The 21,089-nt window shown below is 45.5% G+C and overlaps 1 protein-coding gene across 1 annotated transcript in view; it reads left to right on the top strand.

Moving 5' to 3' along the window:
* LOC126108224 (pleckstrin homology domain-containing family G member 5) overlaps positions 1–21,089 on the top strand; it is a 694,776-nt gene that overhangs the window by 487,437 nt on the left and 186,250 nt on the right. The window contains exon 5 of the mRNA XM_049913456.1: positions 16,055–16,225. Coding sequence (XP_049769413.1) covers positions 16,055–16,225 — 171 coding nt within the window. The remainder of the gene's footprint in view (positions 1–16,054; positions 16,226–21,089) is intronic.

The following is a 21,089-nucleotide window of genomic DNA, read 5'->3' as shown; positions in this document are numbered from 1 at the left end:
AAAAGGATCCTTTGTCTTTGGAAGACTTCACTCCCTCCCCATCCCCTTATTCTCCCTCGCAGAAAAAATTGCAACGTGATAATGCGAAGCACACGTCACTGACTATGACGTCGGGCCCAGAGCGCTGAAATTAGCCGACGTGCTGTCCGAGCGAAGCCTTGTAACAAAGTGAGCGTATCTCGTCATGTTGTAACGGTTGACGGCGAAGGAAAAGTTAATTGACGGCTACACGCAGGGGGAGCTAACCCCCTGTTCTCTCACCCCAGCCACGGACCGTGATTGCGGGCCGGTGGTGGGGGGCACAGAGGGATTACGTAGCTCCGCTTACACGCAGTTAATTAGAAGAGCACATACGAGCGGCGACCGCCGCCGGCGCTGCCATCTAGCGGCGAACGAGTGGAACCGCGTTGTGAATGACTAGCTGCTACCAGGAGATGCCGCGCGCGTCTGCCAAGCGTAATAACGACATTCCGAAACTTCATTCCCGCTATAGCCATGACGCAATAATAAGTTTTCAACGGCCGCTTCTCTTCTTCTCACTTGTTTTCTTTTGCATTATACGCTTCCGTGAACACGACACATCTCTAGTCGTAGCTTTGCAGAAAGTCGGCCACACGTCAGCAATATTTTCTAAAAATAAAAAAATATGGATAGGCATTGACGTACGCTAAACCACCTCCCCCGACGATTGCTTAAACTTTAAAGAATCAACCACTCTTGTATTAAACAGCATCTAAAGTCTGATTCCTTTACAAATGTTTGCGTGATAAACACAGGGTGACTGAAAAAGAAAGAAATTTCAATTGTGTATTGCGGAGGAACCATGAAAGATAGAAACACAAAGTTTTATGTTCACACAGACTCTATACCACTCACTCAACATGAGCATCACGCGTTGCTCGAGAAACATCGAAACGATAATCCTTTCCATTCCACACACGAGTCAACAGGTCCATCCTCATTGAATAGACAGCTTCAACATTTCAGTGTCTTAGGTGTTGTCTCAGCTGCCAAGGTGGAACAAATACTCTGAGTTTTATGTACCCCTATGGAAAAAAAATCGCAAGGTATAAGGTCCGGGAGGATAAAAGCAATGAACAAGATCTTATCCACCTCTTCCATTAGAACGTTGTGGGATGCTGTTGTTGACAACGCCGCATCTGAGGGTGCAAATTTGGCGGGGCGCCGTCATGCATAAAAATTAAATCATTGGAATCTTCGTAAAGTTGACAAAACGACCAGTTTTGCAACATGTACAGGTATAAAACCTTGTGAACAGAAATGACGCCGAACAATTCCGTATCGGTGAGTCTCTTTCATGTTAGACCACGACGCTAAGGAAATTCTTCCAATGTGGTATACAGCAAACCAGTGCTTAACAGTATTGGTTAAAAACAGTCGTGGTTGCAATTTTAGTTTTTTGTTTTTCAACTACGCGTTTCGCCTTATTTAGGCATCTTCAGGTTATCTTAATTTGGCATTTCTTAGAAGGATCCTTTAGTCAGTGTAGCCAAAGGGCATCGTCGAATATATCAGGCCCAGCATCGCCTTCGTTAAACTCAGTAAAAACTTTTCTAGATGGACGCGAGTGACACCATGATCTGCATAACGCGTTCCCGTTCACAGGAGCGAGTAACAGAATAAGATGGGGCTCAGGTAGCAAGCATTAACGGGAACGCGTTATGCAGATCTTGGTGTAAAAATTGCAACCAAGACTGCTTTTAACCAAGACGCTAGGATTTGGGTGACGCCCAAATTTTAACATTATGGCGGTTTACTTTACACGGTAGGTGATTCGTCAGAAAAGATAAGTCGTTCGGAAAAAGTGTCCTCTGCCAAATCCTGGAGAAGTGAAATACGGACTTCGTACCGTCTATTATGGTCTCCAGAACGAAATTGCTGCAGTACCAGCAAATTGAAAGGCCTCATAATGCAGGCTTTGTTTCTGTACACACCACTTCGTTATTTGAGGAAGCTGAAACTCCTAGACTGCCCGACTTGTGAATTTGACGAGGGCTCAGCGTGAAGGCATCTCGGACACCCTCAACATTTTCATAAGACGTGCGTCGCCGACCACTGCTCTTCGCTTTGCATATGGGGTATCGGCGAGGACCATTCGCAACCGTCTCCAAGGAGCTGGGCTACGGTCCCGCACACCGTTAGGCCGTCTTCTGCTCACGCCCCAACATCGTGCAGCCCGCCTCCAGTGGTGTCGCGACAGGCGTGAATGGAGGGACGAATGGAGACGTGTCGTCTTCAGCGATGAGAGTCGCTTCTGCCTTGGTGCCAATGATGGTCGTATGCGTGTTTGGCGCCGTGCAGGTGAGCGCCACAATCAGGACTGCATACGACCGAGGCACACAGGGCCAACACCCGGCATCATGGTGTGGGGAGCGATCTCCTACACTGGCCGTACACCACTGGTGATCGTCGAGGGGACACTGAATAGTGCACGGTACATCCAAACCGTCATCGAACCCCTCGTTCTACCATTCCTAGACCGGCAAGGGAACTTGCTGTTCCAACAGGACAATGCACGTCCGCATGTATCCCGTGCCACCCAACGTGCTCTAGAAGGTGTAAGTCAACTACCCTGGCCAGCAAGATCTCCGGATCTGTCCCCCATTGAGCATGTTTGGGACTGGATGAAGCGTCGTCTCACGCGGTCTGCACGTCCAGCACGAACGCTGGTCCAACTGAGGCGCCAGGTGGAAATGGCATGGCAAGCCGTTCCACAGGACTACATCCAGCATCTCTACGATCGTCTCCATGGGAGAATAGCAGCCTGCATTGTTGCAAAAGGTGGATATACACTGTACTAGTGCCGACATTGTGCATGCTCTGTTGCCTGTGTCTATGTGCCTGTGGTTCTGTCAGTGTGATCATGTGATTTATCTGACCCCAGGAACGTGTCAATAAAGTTTCCCCTTCCTGGGACAATGAATTCACGGTGTTCTTATTTCAATTTCCAGGAGTGTACAAGAAGATTCCAAGAATTCTGAACACTTGGCGTCCCTCTATCTGTGCAGAGGCGCTTCTTGCTGGATCGACGGCGGAATGCAGTTTGCACTTGAACAATTGGTAGATTTAGCGCAAATTCCAACAAACAAAATGGTTTTCATCGCGGTGTAGTCTCCATTTTGCTGCAATCAAAAACAGCGCAGCTGTGTCAAAACTTTGAACCTTCTATACAGCCAAATGAGCAAATGTTTCTATCTTTTATAGTTTGTTTGCAATAAACAGTTGAAATCTGATCCTTCTCTCTTGTCTCGTGTACAGGGTGGTCCATTGATAGTGACCGGGCTAAATATCTCACGAAATAAACTACAAAGAACGAAACTCGTCTAGCTTGAAGGGGGAAACCAGATGGCGCTAAGGGTGGCCCGATAGTTGGCGCTGCCATAGGTCAACAGGATATCAACTGCGATTTTTTAAAATAGGAACCCCCATTTTCTATTACATATTCGTGTAGTACCTAAAGAAATATGAATGTTTTAGTGGACCACTTCTTTCGCTTTGTGATAGATGGCGCTGTAATAGTCACAAACATATGGCTCACAATTTTAGACGAACAGTTGGTAACAGGTAGGTTTTATGAATAAAATACAGAACGTAGGTACGTTTGAACATTTTATTTCGGGTGTTCCAATGTGATACACGTACCTTTGTGAACTTATCATTTCTGAGAACGCATGCTCTTACAGTGTGATTAGCTGTAAATACCTCATTAATGCAATAAATGCTCAAAATGCTGCCCGTCAACCTCAATGCGTTTGGGAATACGTGTAACGACATTCCTCTCAACAGCGAGTAGTTCGCCTTGCGTAATGTTCGCACATACAATGACAATGCGCTGACGCCTGTTGTCAGGCGTTGTCGGTGGATCACGATAGCAAATATCCTTCAACTTTCCCCACAGAAAGAAATCCGGGGACGTCAGATCCGGTGGACGTGGGGGCCCAATCCACCTGTCAGGAAATATGCAATTCAGTACCGCTTCAACCGCATGCCAGCTATGTACCGGACATTCATCATGTTGGGACTACATCGCCATCCTGTCATGCAGTGAAACATCTTGTAGTAACATCGGTAGAACATTACGTAGGAAATCAGTATACATTGTACCATTTAGATTTCCGTCGATAAAATGGGGGCCAATTATCCTTCTTCCCGTAATGCCGCACCATACATTAACCCGCCAAGATCGCTGATGTTCCACTTGTCGCAGCCATCGTGGATATTCCGTTGCCCAATAGTGCATATTATGCCGGTTTACTTTGCCGCTGTTGGTGAATGCTTCGTCGCCAAATAGAACGCGTGCAAAAAATCTGTCATCGTCCGTAATTTCTCTTGTGCCCAGTGGCAGAACTGTACACGACTTTCAAAGTCGTCGCCATGCAATTCCTGGTGTATAGAAATATGGTACGGGTCCAATCGATGTTGATGTAGCATTCTCAACACCGACGTTTTTGAGATTCCAGATTCTCGCGCAATTAGTCTGCTACTGATGTGCGGATTAGCCGCGACAGCAGCTAAAACACCTACTCGGATATCATCATTTGTTGCAGTTCGTGGTTGACGTTTCACATGTGGCTGAACACTTCCTGTTTCCTTAAATAACGTAAATATCCGGCGAACGGTCCGGACACTTGGATGATGTCGTCCAGGATACCGAGCAGCATACATAGCACACGCCCGTTGGGCATTTTCATCACAATAGCCATACATCAACACGAAATCGACCTTCTCCGCGACTGGTAAACGGTCCATTTTAACACGGGTAATGTATCACGAAGCAAATACCGTCCGGACTGGTGGAATGTTACGTGATACGACGTATTTATACGTTTGTGACTATTACAGCGCCATCTATCACAAAGCGAAAAAAGTGATCCAACTAAAACATTCATATTTCCTTACGTACTACACGAATATGTAATAAAAAGTGGAGCTTCCTATTTGAAAGAAACGCAGTTGATATCCGTTTGACCTATGGCAGCGCCATCTAGCGGGCCAACCATAGCGCCATCTGGTTTCCCCCTTCAAGCTAGACGAGTTTCGTTCTTTGTAGTTTTTTCGTTTGACGCTTATTTTGTGAGATATTTGGCCCGGTCACTATCAATGGACCGCCCTGTATATACTTAAAATAAACTTTAGTTAGTAGTCGCTTTTTGAATGTTGCATTATTTCAATAAATACGACACCTTTAGAGGATTGTAATTCGATTTTCAAGTGCTTATTGTGTTGTGTTTGTGTGTATAATTGTCTAGCTGTGTGTTCTTCCCAAGTGAGGCGCTGCATTTGACGCGTTTAGTCGAACCGGTCTACCGACAACTCAAGGGGCTCTGGAACGCCCTATACTTGCAATGTTAAAATAACGCTTATAAATTACATCTTTGCTCACAAAGTATTTGAGGTAGGAAGTTGAACTTTTTACAGATTATTTATTGGAATATGGGCTACAACTTAACACAGGGATTTTACAAAATTTTAGTTCAGTTATTAAAGATGATTTTTTTTTCAATTGTAATGAAAATTCACAACATTTTTTTCAATTTTTTACTTATATATTCAAAAATATACAGTTTTTTGGAAAAAGGCTGTGTTAAATTATGCAGAAGGTACTGTGTAACATTTACTGAAAGTTTGAAACAAATATGTTTGGAAGCTCCTTAGAAAACATGTAATTAGTATGAGAAAATAAAAGTTTTGGGAATCGAGCGACAAAGATTGGATTAACTTTTTAGTGCATTCCAGGTCCATAGGATGGATTATCTTCATCCTCTGCAAACTCCTCCTCCAGCTTCCTCTTGTTCCTCCTCCTGTTTACTCTTGCTTGTATTTCTAGACTCTTTACAGCCCTGTCTGCGGCCCGAAGGCGTTCCTTGTCTAAAGCAAGCATCGCTCGTACCGTGTTAGAACCTATCTTCATTCCCATATTTCTAAATACCTTGCACCTTACAAAGTTGCCATCACTGAAAGTCGCCACAGCATCATACACACCAAAGTGAAGTGTTTCTATTCCAACAAATACAGTCTTGGGGATTCTCGACCATATAACACTATTTACACTTTCATTGGGGTTTTGAGTTTTTCCGTGAATACACTTTTTCAACAGTTCAGGTGCTGCTAAGTCTCTGAAAATAGGTTTAGCCACAACACATACTTTATCTCACATCACTAAAATGTTCCTGATGAACACGGACGTTAATAATAACATCATTTGGCAGCAGTTTAACAGCGCCACAGTGGGTCACGCCCATGTAGAACACATTTCAAAAAAAAATTTAAAAATACTTGTAGTCTTCGGAAATGAATAAATTATATATCTATTAAAAGGTAATAGTCTGCAGATTCAGAAAACGCAAAAAAGTAAAAATTGAACTTTTCATGATTTTGAGCCTTTCCGGAGCCCCTCAATAAAGCTAACAAATTTGTGTAAATAATTCGGCAGCAGTGCTCGATGATAGAGACGATATATATTTTTTATTGGAACATTTTCGGTGAGGGGCATTTGAACAACACCTGCAGTTTCTAACTTTTAGCGGTAACATCAATTGAAATAAATGAAGGAACGGAAGTTTCGGACGGTAATTAGAAAAAGAAAATTACTCTGGCATGCGCCTGCTTTGCAAACGGCAAGACTCGTTTTCGTACAGCTGACGCGGTAACTAAACTTTGCTTTGGAACTGAAGGAAATTGAACTGTACATTTATTATTTCGTTTCCCCGTCCTCAGTGTTCAGTAGCGTAAGTTGGTAGCATTTGGCTAGAAGCGTTGGGTGGGGAGGGGGGGGGGGGCTGGCGGGGGGGGGGGCGGGGGGGGTGAAAGGTACCACTTCTCCCCCTTTTTTGAGCCCTTAAGACGCGCTTTGCTGCGTGTCGTTAACTTAACAGAATGGGGGAAATATTTTTATTGATTTCTACCTCGCAACACGAGCTGCGATATGCGAAACATCTTCTTCCTAACGGCAGACAGCAAAATTTGGTTGGGGGGGGGGGGTAGTGAAATTGATTTATGATAGAGAATGTGGCCGAATACCGATTAATGTCGGCCTTTTTCCTTAGTTAGTCCAGCCAGCTCATGAAATTACTCTATAGAGTGTCTCATCTAAGAACCGCCGGCCTCTGTGGCCGAGCGGTTCTAGGCGCTTCAGTCCGGAACCGCGCGACTGTTACGGTCGCAGGTTCGAATCCTCCCTCGGGCATGGATGTGTGTGTTGTCCTTAAGTTAGTTAGGTTTAAGTATTTCTAAGTTATAGGGGACTGATGACCTCCGATGTTAAGTCCCATAGTGCTCAGAGCCATTTGAACCATTTGAAAATTCTAAGGACCGTCAGGCGCATTACCTTTGTTCTTTCGCCAGATTTTTGAAGTTTAGTTTTTCCAGTGTGTAGCTGGAGTGAGCGCAAACAGATGCTGCTGAACCTGAGGTTTGATTCCGTTGGGAAATTTGTGCATCATGACGATACAACTTTTGCAAACAAGAGAAACTCCAACATTGATTAAATAAATTTGAAACCTTTTTTGTTACTGCATATCGATTTCAATCACAGAGTGACCGTCTTCAGCGCTAAGATAAAATAAAAACACACCAAGGCAAACCAGAACGGCCAATGCATAAACATGTGTGTCAAATTTCAATAGCGAACGCTAAGATTTACAAGGTAAAATACGTACCAACACTAAGTCCAGTGGACTCATATAATCAAGCACAAAATGTAACTTCACCGTGTTCACAGTGACGAACCTAACAATGAGCAGGTAAGATTCTAACTGAGCCAGCTGCTTATAGAAACCTGAATTCCATGTTTGAGGTGGCCGTCATCGGCGTCCTGTTTATTGAATACATTTGCGACAGTCAAGAACTTTGTAGGCAAAGCCATGTTCATCTCGAAATATTCACGGCTGTATGACATAAACTGACTCACTTCGTGTCAGACAGAAATACGTTCCTGGACTACAGTATATCTGTTCAGAACGTTGATATTACCTACACACATGTACAGGGCTATTAAAAATTATTGAAGCGATTTCATAAATACACTGTAGCTCCATTCATTGACATATGGTCACGACACACTACAGATACGTAGAAAAACTCATAAAGTTTTGTTCGGCTGAAGCCGCACTTCAGGTTTCTGCCGTCAGACCGCTCGAGAGCACAGTGAGACAAAATGGCGACAGGAGCGGAGAAAGCGTATGTCGTGCTTGAAATGCACTCACATCAGTCAGTCATAACAGTGCAACGACACTTCAGGACGAAGTTCAACAAAGATCCACCAACTGCTAACTCCATTCGGCGACGGTATGCGCAGTTTAAAGCTTCTGGATGCCTCTGTAAGGGGAAATCGACGGGTCGGCCTGCAGTGAGGAAAGAAACGGTTGAACGCGTGCGGGCAAGTTTCACGCGTAGCCCGCGGAAAATTGGCTCATGCCACAATTGGAGACCGACAGCGCCGACTTCATCTTTCAACAGGATGGTGCTCCACCGCACTTCCATCATGATGTTCGGCATTTCTTAAACAGGAGACTGGAAAACCGATGGATCGGTCGTGGTGGAGATCATGATTAGCAATTCATGTCATGGCCTCCACGCTCTCCCGACTTAACCCCGTGCGATTTCTTTCTGTGGGGTTATGTGAAAGATTCAGTGTTTAAACCTCCTCTACCAAGAAACGTGCCAGAACTGCGAGCTCGCATCAACGATGCTTTCGAACTCATTGATGGGGACATGCTGCGCCGAGTGTGGGAGGAACTCGATTATCGGCTTGATGTCTGCCGAATCACTAAAGGGGCACATATCGAACATTTGTGAATGCCTAAAAAAACTTTTTGAGTTTTTGTATGTGTGTGCAAAGCATTTTCAAAATATTTCAAATAATAAAGTTATTGTAGAGCTGTGAAATCGCTTCAATCATTTGTAATAACCCTGTATTGTGGGCTTTGTTACGTTATATTTTATTTTTTAATTTATCAGGTGAATTTTTCTTTTGTTAGAGCATGATTCTTTCTCTCAGGCATATGATCTTTCCTTGTCACTTTTACTTACGTGCTTAAGTAAAAATGAAACGGGTTCTTGAAGGGCCGCTGTTATTCATGTACCAACTTTAGATTGTGAACGTGGTGACTAAAATACAGTAGCCATTAACGGAATAGAATTTAATTTTGTTAATTTCTATTTATTGATTCCAAAGCAAGGCTCGAGAGAATTGCAATTGTTGCCGTGGAGCGGCCAAGATAAAACTTACTGAAGTCATGGAATCTGTGTAATTTGAAAAATGAACTTTAACGTAAATTAATTATCTGTTGCAATTTAAAAAGGTTCTTACAACGAAATCTCTCGCATTACAGTTACTGTTAACACTTTGAAAAATAAATTAATACTTCGGCGCGTAATGGCCGACCAGAGGCTGCATCGGAAGATAAGCTTACCGCAGCGCAAATTACTGACAAAAATGGTTATTAAAAATACAGGGTTATTACAAATGATTGAAGCGATTTCACAGCTCTACAATAACCTTATTATTTGAGATATTTTCACAATGCTTTGCACACACATAAACTCAAAAAGTTTTTTTAGGCATTCACAAATGTTCGATATGTGCCCCTTTAGTGATTCGGCAGACATCAAGCCGATAATCAAGTTCCTCTCACACTCGGCGCAGCATGTCCCCATCAATGAGTTCGAAAGCATCGTTGATGCGAGCTCGCAGTTCTGGCACGTTTCTCGGTAGAGGAGGTTTAAACACTGAATCTTTCACATAACCCCACAGAAAGAAATCGCACGGGGTTAAGTCGGGAGAGCGTGGAGGCCGTGACACGAATTGCTGATCGTGATCTCCACCACGACCGATCCATCGGTTTTCCAATCTCCTGTTTAAGAAATGCCGAACATCATGATGGAAGTGCGGTGGAGCACCATCCTGTTGAAAGATGAAGTCGGCGCTGTCGGTCTCCAGTTGTGGCATGAGCCAGTTTTCCGCGGGCTACGCGTGAAACTTGCTCGCACGCGTTCAACCGTTTCTTCGCTCACTGCAGGCCGACCCGTTGATTTCCCCTTACAGAGGCATCCAGAAGCTTTAAACTGCGCATACCGTCGCCGAATGGAGTTAGCAGTTGGTGGATCTTTGTTGAACTTCGTCCTGAAGTGTCGTTGCACTGTTATGACTGATTGATGCGAGTGCATTTCAAGCACGACATACGCTTTCTCGGCTCCTGTCGCCATTTTGTCTCACTGCGCTCTCGAGCGCTCTGGCGGCAGAAACCTGAAGTGCGGCTTCAGCCGAACAAAACTTTATGAGTTTTTCTACGTATCTGTAGTGTGTCGTGACCATATGTCAATGAATGGAGCTACAGTGAATTTATGAAATCGCTTCAATCTTTTGTAATAGCCCTGTAATTAGCCACTGCGACCATTTGAGGTGACATCTATTACAAAGAAATTCATTTTGTGATAACAATAATTAGTTTATTTTAGCAGAATACCGAATGACTTGCATAAAATATGTGTAGCTGCTCAATGGCTGCCTTCCGTATCGCGAAACAAAACAGTGTGTTTACCATAAAGTACGTCCTTCCTCCTCGGCCGTACAATCGTGTCTCTTTTCGATCCTTTTTTGTTTTCATAGACATTAAATAAAGATGCTACTTTTAAATTATCGCTGCATGTCAGTTGTTTCAAGAACATTAACTGTATCTTTTATACTAATTATATTCATAAAATACGTTAACTACGCTTTACACCCGATATAAATGTCAATATTTATGTGATGTACCGTCACAGCTTGCGTAATGTATCTTCACGTGCATACTAATTGATTTGAACGCTGTATTCAATGGTCGATTGATTGGGCAGTCCTACAGATGTCTGCATATGGAGTTACAAAATATGAAACAACATACAGACATATAAATAGTAAACGTAAAGAGAGGTGACAGTAACAATTTTTACTAATAAATATAGAAGTACAGCTAAGAAATACGAGTGGCTAAATGGATAACACAAAATTTCTGTGGATGATTTTGTAACTTTCTGTTGTGTTAATTTAACTCCAGCTTTGAGTCTCTCTATTGAAATGCCGTCATCTCCTGGGCAGGAATATACACTGAAAAACCAAAGTAACTGGTACACCTGCCTAATATGGTTTAGGACCCCCGCGAACACGCAGAAGTGCCACATCAAGAAGTGCCATGGACTCGACTAATGTCTGAAGTAGTGCTGGAGGGAAATGACACCATGAAACCTGCGGGGCTGTCCGTAAATTCGCAAGAGTACGAGGGGATGGAGATCTCTTCTGAACAGCACGTTGCAAGGCATCCCAGATATGCTCAATAATGTTCATGTCTGGGGAGTTTGGTGGCCAGAGGAAATGTTTAAACTCAGAAGAGTGTTTCTGGAGCCTCTCTGTAGCGATTCTGGATATGTGGGATGTCGCATTGTCCTGTTGGAATTACCCAAGTCATTCGGAATGCACGATGTCAGAGTCGTATATAGACGTATCAGGGGTCTCATATCAGTCCAACTGCACACGCCCCACACCTTTACAGAGCCTTCATAAGCTTGAACAGTCCCCTGCTGACATGCTGGGTCCATGGATTCATGAGGATGTCTCCATCCGCTCAATACAGTTTGAAACGAGTCTCGTGGTACGATGCAACATGTTTCCAGTCATCAACCGTGCAACGTCGGTGTTTGCGGGCCCAGGTGAGGCGTAAAGCTTTGTGGTATGCAGTCATCAGGGGTACACGAGTGGGCCTTCGCCTCCGAAAGCCAATATCGATGATGTTTCAAATGGTTCAAATGGCTCTGAGCACTATGGGACTTAACAGCTGTGGTCATCAGTCCCCTAGAACTTAAAACTACTTAAACCTAACTAACCTAAGGACATCACACACATCCATGCCCGAGGCAGGATTCGAACCTGCGACCGTAGCAGTCGCGCGGTTCCGGACTGCGCACCTAGAACCGCGAGACCACCGCGGCCGGCTCGATGATGTTTCGTTGAATGGTTCGCACGCTGACACTTGTAGATGGCCCAGCACTGAATTCTGCAGCAATTTGCAGAAGGGTTGCACTTCCGTCAGTTTGATAAATTCTCTTCAGTCGTCGTTCGTCCTGTTCTTGCAGTATCTTCTTCCGGCCGCACCGATGTCGGAGATTTGATGTTTTACCGGATTAGTGATATTCACGGTACTCTCGTTAAATAGTTGTACGCAGAAAACCCCTCTTTATCGCTACCTCGGAGATGCTGGGTTCTATCGCTCGGGCGTGAACTATAAAACCGACCACAACACCACGTTGATATTCACTGAAATCTTGATAACCTGCCGTTGTAGCAGCAGTAACAGATCTAAGAACTGCGCCAGACACTAGTTGTCTTATATAGGTGTTGCCGACCGCTGCGCCGTATTCTGCCTGTTTACCTATCTCTGTATTTGAGTACGCATGCCCATATCAGTTTCTTTGGCGCTTCAGTGCATATTTTTGGGTATATGGCTCGTTTCCCACTGACATGAGGTAGGGAATATTGTAGAGTTGACTGTAGGAACTTCTCACTGATATCTTTTGCTGTATGAGTAGGCCGGCCGGTGTGGCCGTGCGGTTCTAAGCGCTTCAGTTTGGAACCGCGTGACCGCTGGTCGCAGGTTCGAATCCTGCCTCGGGCATGGATGTGTGTGATGTCCTTAGGTTAGTTAGGTTTAAGTAGTTCTAAGTTCTAGGGGACTGATGACCACAGATGTTAAGTCCCATAGTGCTCAGAACCATTTGAACGATTTTGTATGAGTAACTTAGAAGTAAATATCTTCGGCTTAGCGAAACGGCTTAGAACACCTAAGGAAGGCAAGGCTTCCGGCCCAGGTTGTACAACAGTCAGGTTCCTTTATGCTGATACAAAAGCTCCGTACTTAGCAATTATATACAACAGCTTACTCGTAGAAGGATACGTACCCAGAGACTAGAAACTTGCACAAGTCACACCAGTGCTCAAGAAGGGAAAGAGGAGTAATCCGCTAGATTACAAACCCATGTCACTAACGTCGATTTGCTGTAGGGTTTTGGAGCACATACTGTGCTCGAACGTTATGAATCCTCTCGAAGGAAACGATTTATCGACTGGCCGTGCGGTTCTAGGCACTGCAGTCTGGCACCGCGAGACCGCTACGGTCGCAGGTTCGAATCCTGCCTCGGGCATGGGTGTGTGTGATGTCCTTAGGTTAGTTAGGTTTAACTAGTTCTAAGTTCTAGGGGACTGATGACCTCAAATGTTGAGTCCCATAGTGCTCAGAGCCATTTCGATTTATCGACAAATTGTCAACACGGATTCAGAAAGTATCGTTCTTCCGAAGCACAGGTAGCTCTTTATTCTCACGAAGTAATGGGTCGTATCGACAAGGAACTTCATATTGCTTCCATATTTTTAGATTCCCAGAAAGCTTTTGACACCATTCATCGCAAGCGACTTCTAACTAAACTGCGTGCCTATGGAGTATCATCTCAGTTGAGTGACTACATTCGTAATTTCCTGCCAGAAAGGACACAGGTCGTAATAACCGACGGAAACTTTACTAGTGAAATAGAAGTAATATCTAGCGTCCCCCAAGGAAGTGTTACAGGGCCCCTGCCGTTCCTGATCTACATAAGCGATTGGGAGACAATCTGAGCAGCCCTCTGAGATTGTTTGCAGATGATGCTGTCATTTACCATCTTGTAGTCAGCAGATGATGAAAACCAATTGCAAAATGATTTAGACAAGGTATCTGTAGGATGCTAAAAGTGGCAATTAACTGTGTGCAACGAAAAGTGCGAGGTCATCCACGTTAGTGCTAAAAGAAATCCACTAAATTTCGGTGACACGATAAATCGCACGAATCTGAAGGCTGTGACTAAATACTTAGAGGTTACAATTACGAATACCTTGAACTGGAACTGTCATATACATAATTTTGTGGGGGAAGCCCGAAGACTGCCATTCATTGCCAGAACACGTAAATAATGCAGCGGATGTACTGAAGGGAATGGTTACCCTTGACCGCCCTCATCCGGAGTTTTGGTGTGCGGTGCGTCCGCCTGCTTAGCCCAGTGGTAACGTGCTTGCCTACCATGCAGCGGGCCCGAGGTCGCTTCTCGGTCGGGTTGGAGATTTTCTCCACTCGTGGACTGGGTCTTGTGTTGTCCTCATCATCATTTCGTCCTCATCAATATCACGCACGTCGCCCAATGCGGCGTTGCTTGAAAAAACTTGCACTCGGCGGCCTAACTTCTCGGCCAGCAATGCCGTGCCATCATTTCATTTTTGCTGTGTGCGGTGTGAGATCCGCATCAGATAGGACTGACGGAGGATAAGTCCAAAGAAAGGCAGCTCGTTTGGTATTACCGCAACATGTGCGAGAGACTTCTACGGATAAGATACACCAATTCTGGCGGCAATCATTGAAACAAAGGCGTTTTTAGCGTTTTTAGCTCCTGAAGATAGACGTTAAGTCTGGATATTGTATCACAGACACAGTCCCTTTGACTGTTCAGAGATGTCTCAAAACCCGCCCAAAGATGTAAACAACGATGCATGAGCAGCGCCTTTTAGACGGAGGGGTTCCGACAGCCGATCAGTTCCAGTCATTCCACCAGGAAGGAGGTACACGGCTGTAGTTCAGCCATGCCTAGACGGTCAATACCGCGGTTCGATCGCGTACGCATCGTTACTTTGCGCCTGGAAGGGCTCTCAACAAGGGAAGTACCCAGGTGTCTCAGAGTGAACCAAAGCGATGTTGTTTGGACACGGAGGAGAAATTGAGAGACGGGAACTGTTGATGACATGCCTCGCTCAGGCCGTCCAAGGGCTACTACTGCAGTGAATGGTAGCTACCTATGGATTAAGGCACGGAGGAACCCTGACAGCAACGCCACCATGATGAATAGTGCCTTACGTGCAGCCACACGACGTCGTGTTACGACTCAAACTGTGCGCAACGGGCTGCACAATGCGCAACTTCACTCCCGACGTCCATGGCGAGATCCGTCTTTGCAACCACGACACCGTGCAGCGCGGTACAGATGGGCCCAACAACATGCCGAATGGACCGCTCAGGATTGGCATCACGTTCTCTTCACCGATGAGTCTCGCATATGCCTTCAGCCAGACAAATGTCGGAGACGTGTTTGGAGGCAACCCGGTCAGGCTGAACGCCTTAGACGCACTGTCCAGCGAGTGCAGCAGGGTGGAGGTTCCCTGCTGTTTTGGGGTGGCATTATGTTGGGCCGACGTATGCCGCTGGTGGTCACAGAAGGCGCCGTAACGGCTGTACGATACGTGAATGCCATCCTCCGACCGATAGCGCAACCACATCGGCAGCATATTGGCGAAGCACTCGTCTTCATGGACGACAATTCGCGCCCCCATCGTGCACATCTTGTGAATGACTTCCTTCAGGATAACGACATCGCTCGACTAGAGTGGCCAGCATGTTCTCGACATGAACCCTATCGACAATGCCTGGGATACATTGAAAGGGCTGTTTATGGACGACGTGACCCACCAACCAATCTGAGAGATTTACGCCCAATCGCCATTGAGGTGTGGGACAATCTGGCTCAATAGTGCCTCGATGAACTTGTGGATAGTATACCACGACAAATACAGGCGTGCACCAGAGCAAGAGGACGTGCTACTGGGTATTAGAGGTACCGGTGTGTACAGCAGTCTGGACCACCACCTTGCTGTATGGTGGTTTATGTTGATCTCTATTCCAATTTTCTGTATGGGTTCAAGAACTCTCGGAACTGAGGTAATTTATTGGCGCACACCTACATAGGGACAAAGTAACAGGAATCGCATGTCGCACGGAAAGATGTAGCTGACGGATTTTCCCGTGCGCTGTTCAAGGCTGGAACGGTAGAGAGCTGTTGTAAAGATTGTTCTGTGAACCCTCTGCCAGGCACTTAAGTGTGAATTGCAGAGTAATCATGTAGATATAGATGAGTGTGCCCCCATAGTTGATGAGCCCCCTACCACATTTTGTGCATGCTGACTGTGGTTGACGTTCCCTCGTTGCAGCAGAGCTACGACCGCGGCTGGTCCTCCGGACGGTCGTTCTTCAGCGTGAGCACCGATGAAGGCGGCGACCAGGAGGCGGCGCCCAGCCGGGCCGACAGGGGCGCCGCCAGCGTGCGCTCCCAGGGCTCGTCCTCCAAGCAGCGCTGGAGCAGCCTCTTCGGGAACTCCAAGGTAGGTTCCAGATAAGCTGATAGCCCCAGTGTAGGGTTGTGGTGTGGTGCAAATTCCAAAGTCGTATTATGGGAACTCGACGGTGGGTTTGTAGTGTGATGGGGACTCCGAGAAAGGCTTGTAGTGTACCGGGGACTCCAAGGGAGGTTTGTGGTGTCCTGGGAACTCCAAGGGAGGTTTGTGGTGTCCTGGGGGCTTAACGTAACGTTGTGGATTGCTGGAAAGCCCATATTGGTCTCTTCATATAACCAGGTAGCCTGGTGTTTCTCCAAAAGTCTGATGCCATATCACCAGTCTCATACAGCCTAAACACCAACGTGAATAATCGTTTTCTTGCCACTTCCCCCAATGGTTTTAGAAATTCTAATCGAATGTTATCTATCCCTTCTGCATTAATTGATCTTAAGGGGGTAGGCTGTCAGGTTCCAGATACTCTGATAGTTCCACTGTAGGGTTGTGGCGCGGTGGAAATTCCAAAGTCGTATGACGGAAACTCGACGGTAGGATTGTAGTGTGATGAGGACTCCAAGAAAGGCTTGTAGTATACTCGGGACTCCAAGGGAGGTTTTTGGAGTCCTGGGAAGTCCATGGGAGGTTCGTGGTGTCCTGGGGCTTAACATAACCTTCTGGATTGCTGGAAAGTCCATATTGGTCTCTTCATATACTGGGGATTCTAACAACGGAACCTCCCCATCGCACCCCCCTCAGATTTAGTTGGCACAGTGGATAGGCCTTGAAAAACTGAACACAGATCAATCGAGAAAACAGGAAGAAGTTGTGTGGAACTATGAAAAAAATAAGCAAAATATACAAACTGAGTAGTCCATGCGCAAGATAGGTAACATCAAGGATTGTCTGAGCTCAGGAGCGCCGTGGTCCCGTGGTTAGCGTGAGCAGCGGGGAACGAGAGGTCCTTGGTTCAAGTTTTCCCTCGAGTGAAAAGTTTAATTTTTTATTTTCAGATAATTATTATCTGTCCGTCCGTCCGTCCGATGCGATCACTTTTTTGGGAGTGATTATCACATCCACAAGAAAACCTAAATCGGGCAAGGTAGTAGAATCTTTTTACCCATCGCCAACTGTTCAAGTTAGATGGGTCGACAACATATTCCTGTCAAGTGACGCACATGCCGCCACCTCTGTCGTATAGAATATATCAGACGTACTTTCCTGTGGAGGAATCGGTTGACCTATGACCTTGCGATCAATTGTTGTCGGTTCCCATTGGAGAGGCACGTCCTTTCGTCTACTAATCGCACGGTTTTGCGGCGCGGTCGCAAAACACAGACAATAAACTTATTACAGCGAACAGAGACGCCAATGAACGAACTGACAGATCATAGCTTTGGGAAAATAAAGAAAATAAACTTTTCACTCGAGGGAAGACTTGAACCAAGAGCCTCTCGTTCCGCAGCTGCTCACGCTAACCACGGGACCACGGCGCTCCTTAGCTCACACTATCCTTGATGTTGCCCGTCTTGCGCATGGACTACTCAGACTGTATATTTTGCTTATTTTTTTTTCATAGTTCCACAGAACTTCTTCCTGTTTTTTAGATTGATCTGTGTTCAGTTTTTCAAGGCCTATCCACTGTGCCGACTTATAACTGAGGGGATTGCGATGTGGAGGTTCCCTTGTAAGGTAGGTTGGTGTTTCTCCAAAAGTCTGATGCCATATCGCCAGTCACAAAAGTCCTACACACCAACGTGAATAGTCGTTATCTTGCCACTTCCCTTCTGCATTAATTGATCTTAAGGGGATGGGCTGTCAAACGGGACGACTTGGAGCAGGTGAGGCACCACCGCACATTTTAATTTCCACTGTCTATAAAACTTCCTGGCAGATTAAAACTGTGTGCGGACCGAGACTCGAACACTGGACCTTTGCCTTTCGCGGGCAAGTGCTCTACCAACTCAGCTACCCAAGCACGACTCACGCCCCGTCCTCACAGCTTTACTTCTGCCAGTACTTCGCCTCCTACCTTCCAAACTTTACAGAAGCTCTCCTGCCAACCTTGCAGAACTAGCACTCCTGAAAGAAAGGATATTGCGGAGACATGGCTTAGCCAGAGCCTGGGGGATGTTTCTAGAAAGAAATTTTCGCTCTGCAGCGGAGTGTGCGCTGATATGAAACTTCCTGGCAGACTAAAACTGTGTGCCGGACCGAGACTCGAACTCGGGTCGGTAGAGCACTTGCCCGCGAAAGGCAAAGGTCGCGAGTTCGAGTCTCGGTCCGGCACACAGTTTTAATCTGCCAGAAAGTTTCATGTCAGCGGACACTCCGCCGTAGAGCGAAAATTTCATTCCACTGTCTATACTTTTGCAAATAAATTCATAAAACTTTGTCAGCATGACCAGGGAGGATTCAGGATTCACACTCATAGCAGTGGAAGTTCAAAAACACATGTGAAATTTCCTCATTTTTTTCACTTGCTATGTATTGGCTGCATCTGTTGCTATAGGTACACTTTTCTTCATAAACTCCGTCCGAACACGCCTTGGAAGGCCCGACGTTACCGACCGGCCGCCGTGTCATCCTCAGCCCACAGGCGTCACTGGATGCAGATATGGAGGGTGATGTGGTCAGCACACCGCTCTCCCGGCCGTATGTCAGTTCACGAGACCGGAGCCGCTACTTCTCAGTCGAGTAGCTCCTCAGTTTGCCTCACAAGGGCTGAGTGCAGCCCGCTTGCCAACAGCGCTCGGCAGACCGGATGGTCACCCATCCAAGTGCTAGCCCAGCCCAATAGAGCTTAAGTTAGGTGATCTGACGGGAACCAATGTTACCACTACGGCGAGGCCGTTTGCACATATCATCATGAGTGAGACAGATTCTTCGATGAATTTTGCACAGCATACAAACCGCACTTAGAGGTGTATGAAACTCTAGAATTTATTTAATTTATGAAAAAACTGAATGAGCTCTTACATTTTAAACTTCATGTTTAGAAAAAAATCAAATTTTATAGTTAAATTGTGGTGTCACCGCCAGTCACCACACTTGCTAGGTGGTAGCTTTTAAATCGGCCGCGGTCCGCTAGTATACGACGGACCCGCGTGTCGCCACTGTCAGTGATTGCAGACCGAGCGCCACCACACGGCAGGTCTAGAGACTTCCTAGCACTCGCCCCAGTTGTACAGCCGACTTAGCCAGAGATGGATCACTGACAACTACGCTCTCATTTGCCGAGACGATAGTTAACGTAGCCTTCAGCTACGTCATTTTCTACGACCTAGCAAGGCGCCATAGCATTTGATATTGAGATTATAACATGTACCGTCAAAAGCGATGTACACCAATTGTGGATTAAAGTTAAGTATTATATCAACTACGTACTTTATTTGCTACTATTAATTCCCTTAACTGTTCCAGACCTCACGCCAGTCAGCGTGTAATTAAACGCGTGCATTTCGGCCTCCTCTAGCAACACAGTGTTGGCTCTTCTGCCAACACTTCATAAATATCTCAGTTTTTACCAGTTTTCAATGGATTTGTAAAATTCTAGAGTTTAATACACCTGCAAGTATGGTTTGTATGCTGTACGAAATTCATCGAAGAACCTCTCTTACTTATGAAGAAAGTGTACCTACAGCAACAAATGCAGCCAACAGTAAGTGAAAAAATGATGGAATTTCACATGTAAAAAAATTATTTTGTTATGCTTTTGAACTTCCACTGCTATGAGTGTGAATCTTGAATCCTTCCTGGTCATACTTACAAAGCTTTATGAATTTATTTGTAATAGTATAGACAGTGGAAATTAAAATGTCCTGTGGTGCCTCTCCTGCTCCAAGTTGGCCCGTTTGACGTCCTACCCCGCTTAAGTCATCCACAACTCTTTTAAATTCCACTGTATTACTGGATCCCCTATATCTTCCCAGTTGACTCGCATTTCTTCTTTTACCACGTCATTAGACAAGTCCTCCTCATCGTAGAGGCCTTCAATGTACTTTACCGCCTATCCACTCTGTCCTGTGTGTTTAGCAGAGGAATTCCCATTGCACCCTTATTGTTTCCAACCTTGCCTTTAGTTTCACCGACGGTTGCTTTGACTTTGCCACAGTATATGCTCAGCCAGTCCTCCTGACGTTCTTTTCTGTTTGGATTTCTTCACGTCTTTTATGCAGCCATTTTGCCATGGTTGCCCTGTATTTTCTAAGACATTTATATTTTTTCCTGCCATTTCCCGGAACATTTTTATACTTCCTTCATTCTTTGATGAATTGAAGTATTTCCTTTGTTGCCCAAGATTTCTTGGCAGTTACCTTTCTAATACCTATGTTTATCTTTCCAACACCTGTGATTGCTGTTTTCAGAGATGTACAATCCTCTTGAGCTGAAATTCCAACTGTGACATACCTTATCACAGTATCCCCATCTTTAGCGAACTTCGAACGCCTAACCGAGCGAGATGGCGCGATGGTTAGCACATTGGACTCGCATTCGAGAAGGCGACGGTTCAAACCCGGGTCCAGCCACCCTGATGTAGGCTTTTTGTGATTTCCCTAAATCGCTTCAGGCAAATTCCGGGAAGCGGCATAGCCGATTTCCTTCCCCATCCTTCCCTCATCCGATGGGACTGATGACCTAGCTGTTAAGCCCCCCCCCCCCCAAACCAATCAAATGCATCTCATTTTTCCTCAGAATGTCAGTACCCCACTTTCTTCTAGACTGATTCTTCCATACGATTCTCTTAAACTTCGGTCTACTTTTCATCAGTACGAAGTTGAGGTCTGCTCCTGTGTAAGCCTTACAATTAACACTTGATTTCGGAATCTCTGTTTGATCGTGATGTAATCCAGTTGGAATCTTCCAGTTTCCATGTAGACCTTGTTTACTTGTGATTCTTCAACAGTATAATCGA

The sequence above is a fragment of the Schistocerca cancellata genome, chromosome 11, assembly GCF_023864275.1.
Source record: "Schistocerca cancellata isolate TAMUIC-IGC-003103 chromosome 11, iqSchCanc2.1, whole genome shotgun sequence".
Classification (NCBI taxonomy): domain Eukaryota; kingdom Metazoa; phylum Arthropoda; class Insecta; order Orthoptera; family Acrididae; genus Schistocerca; species Schistocerca cancellata.
Note: the sequence above shows the minus strand (reverse complement) of the source record. Positions and strands in the feature narration are given on the sequence as shown.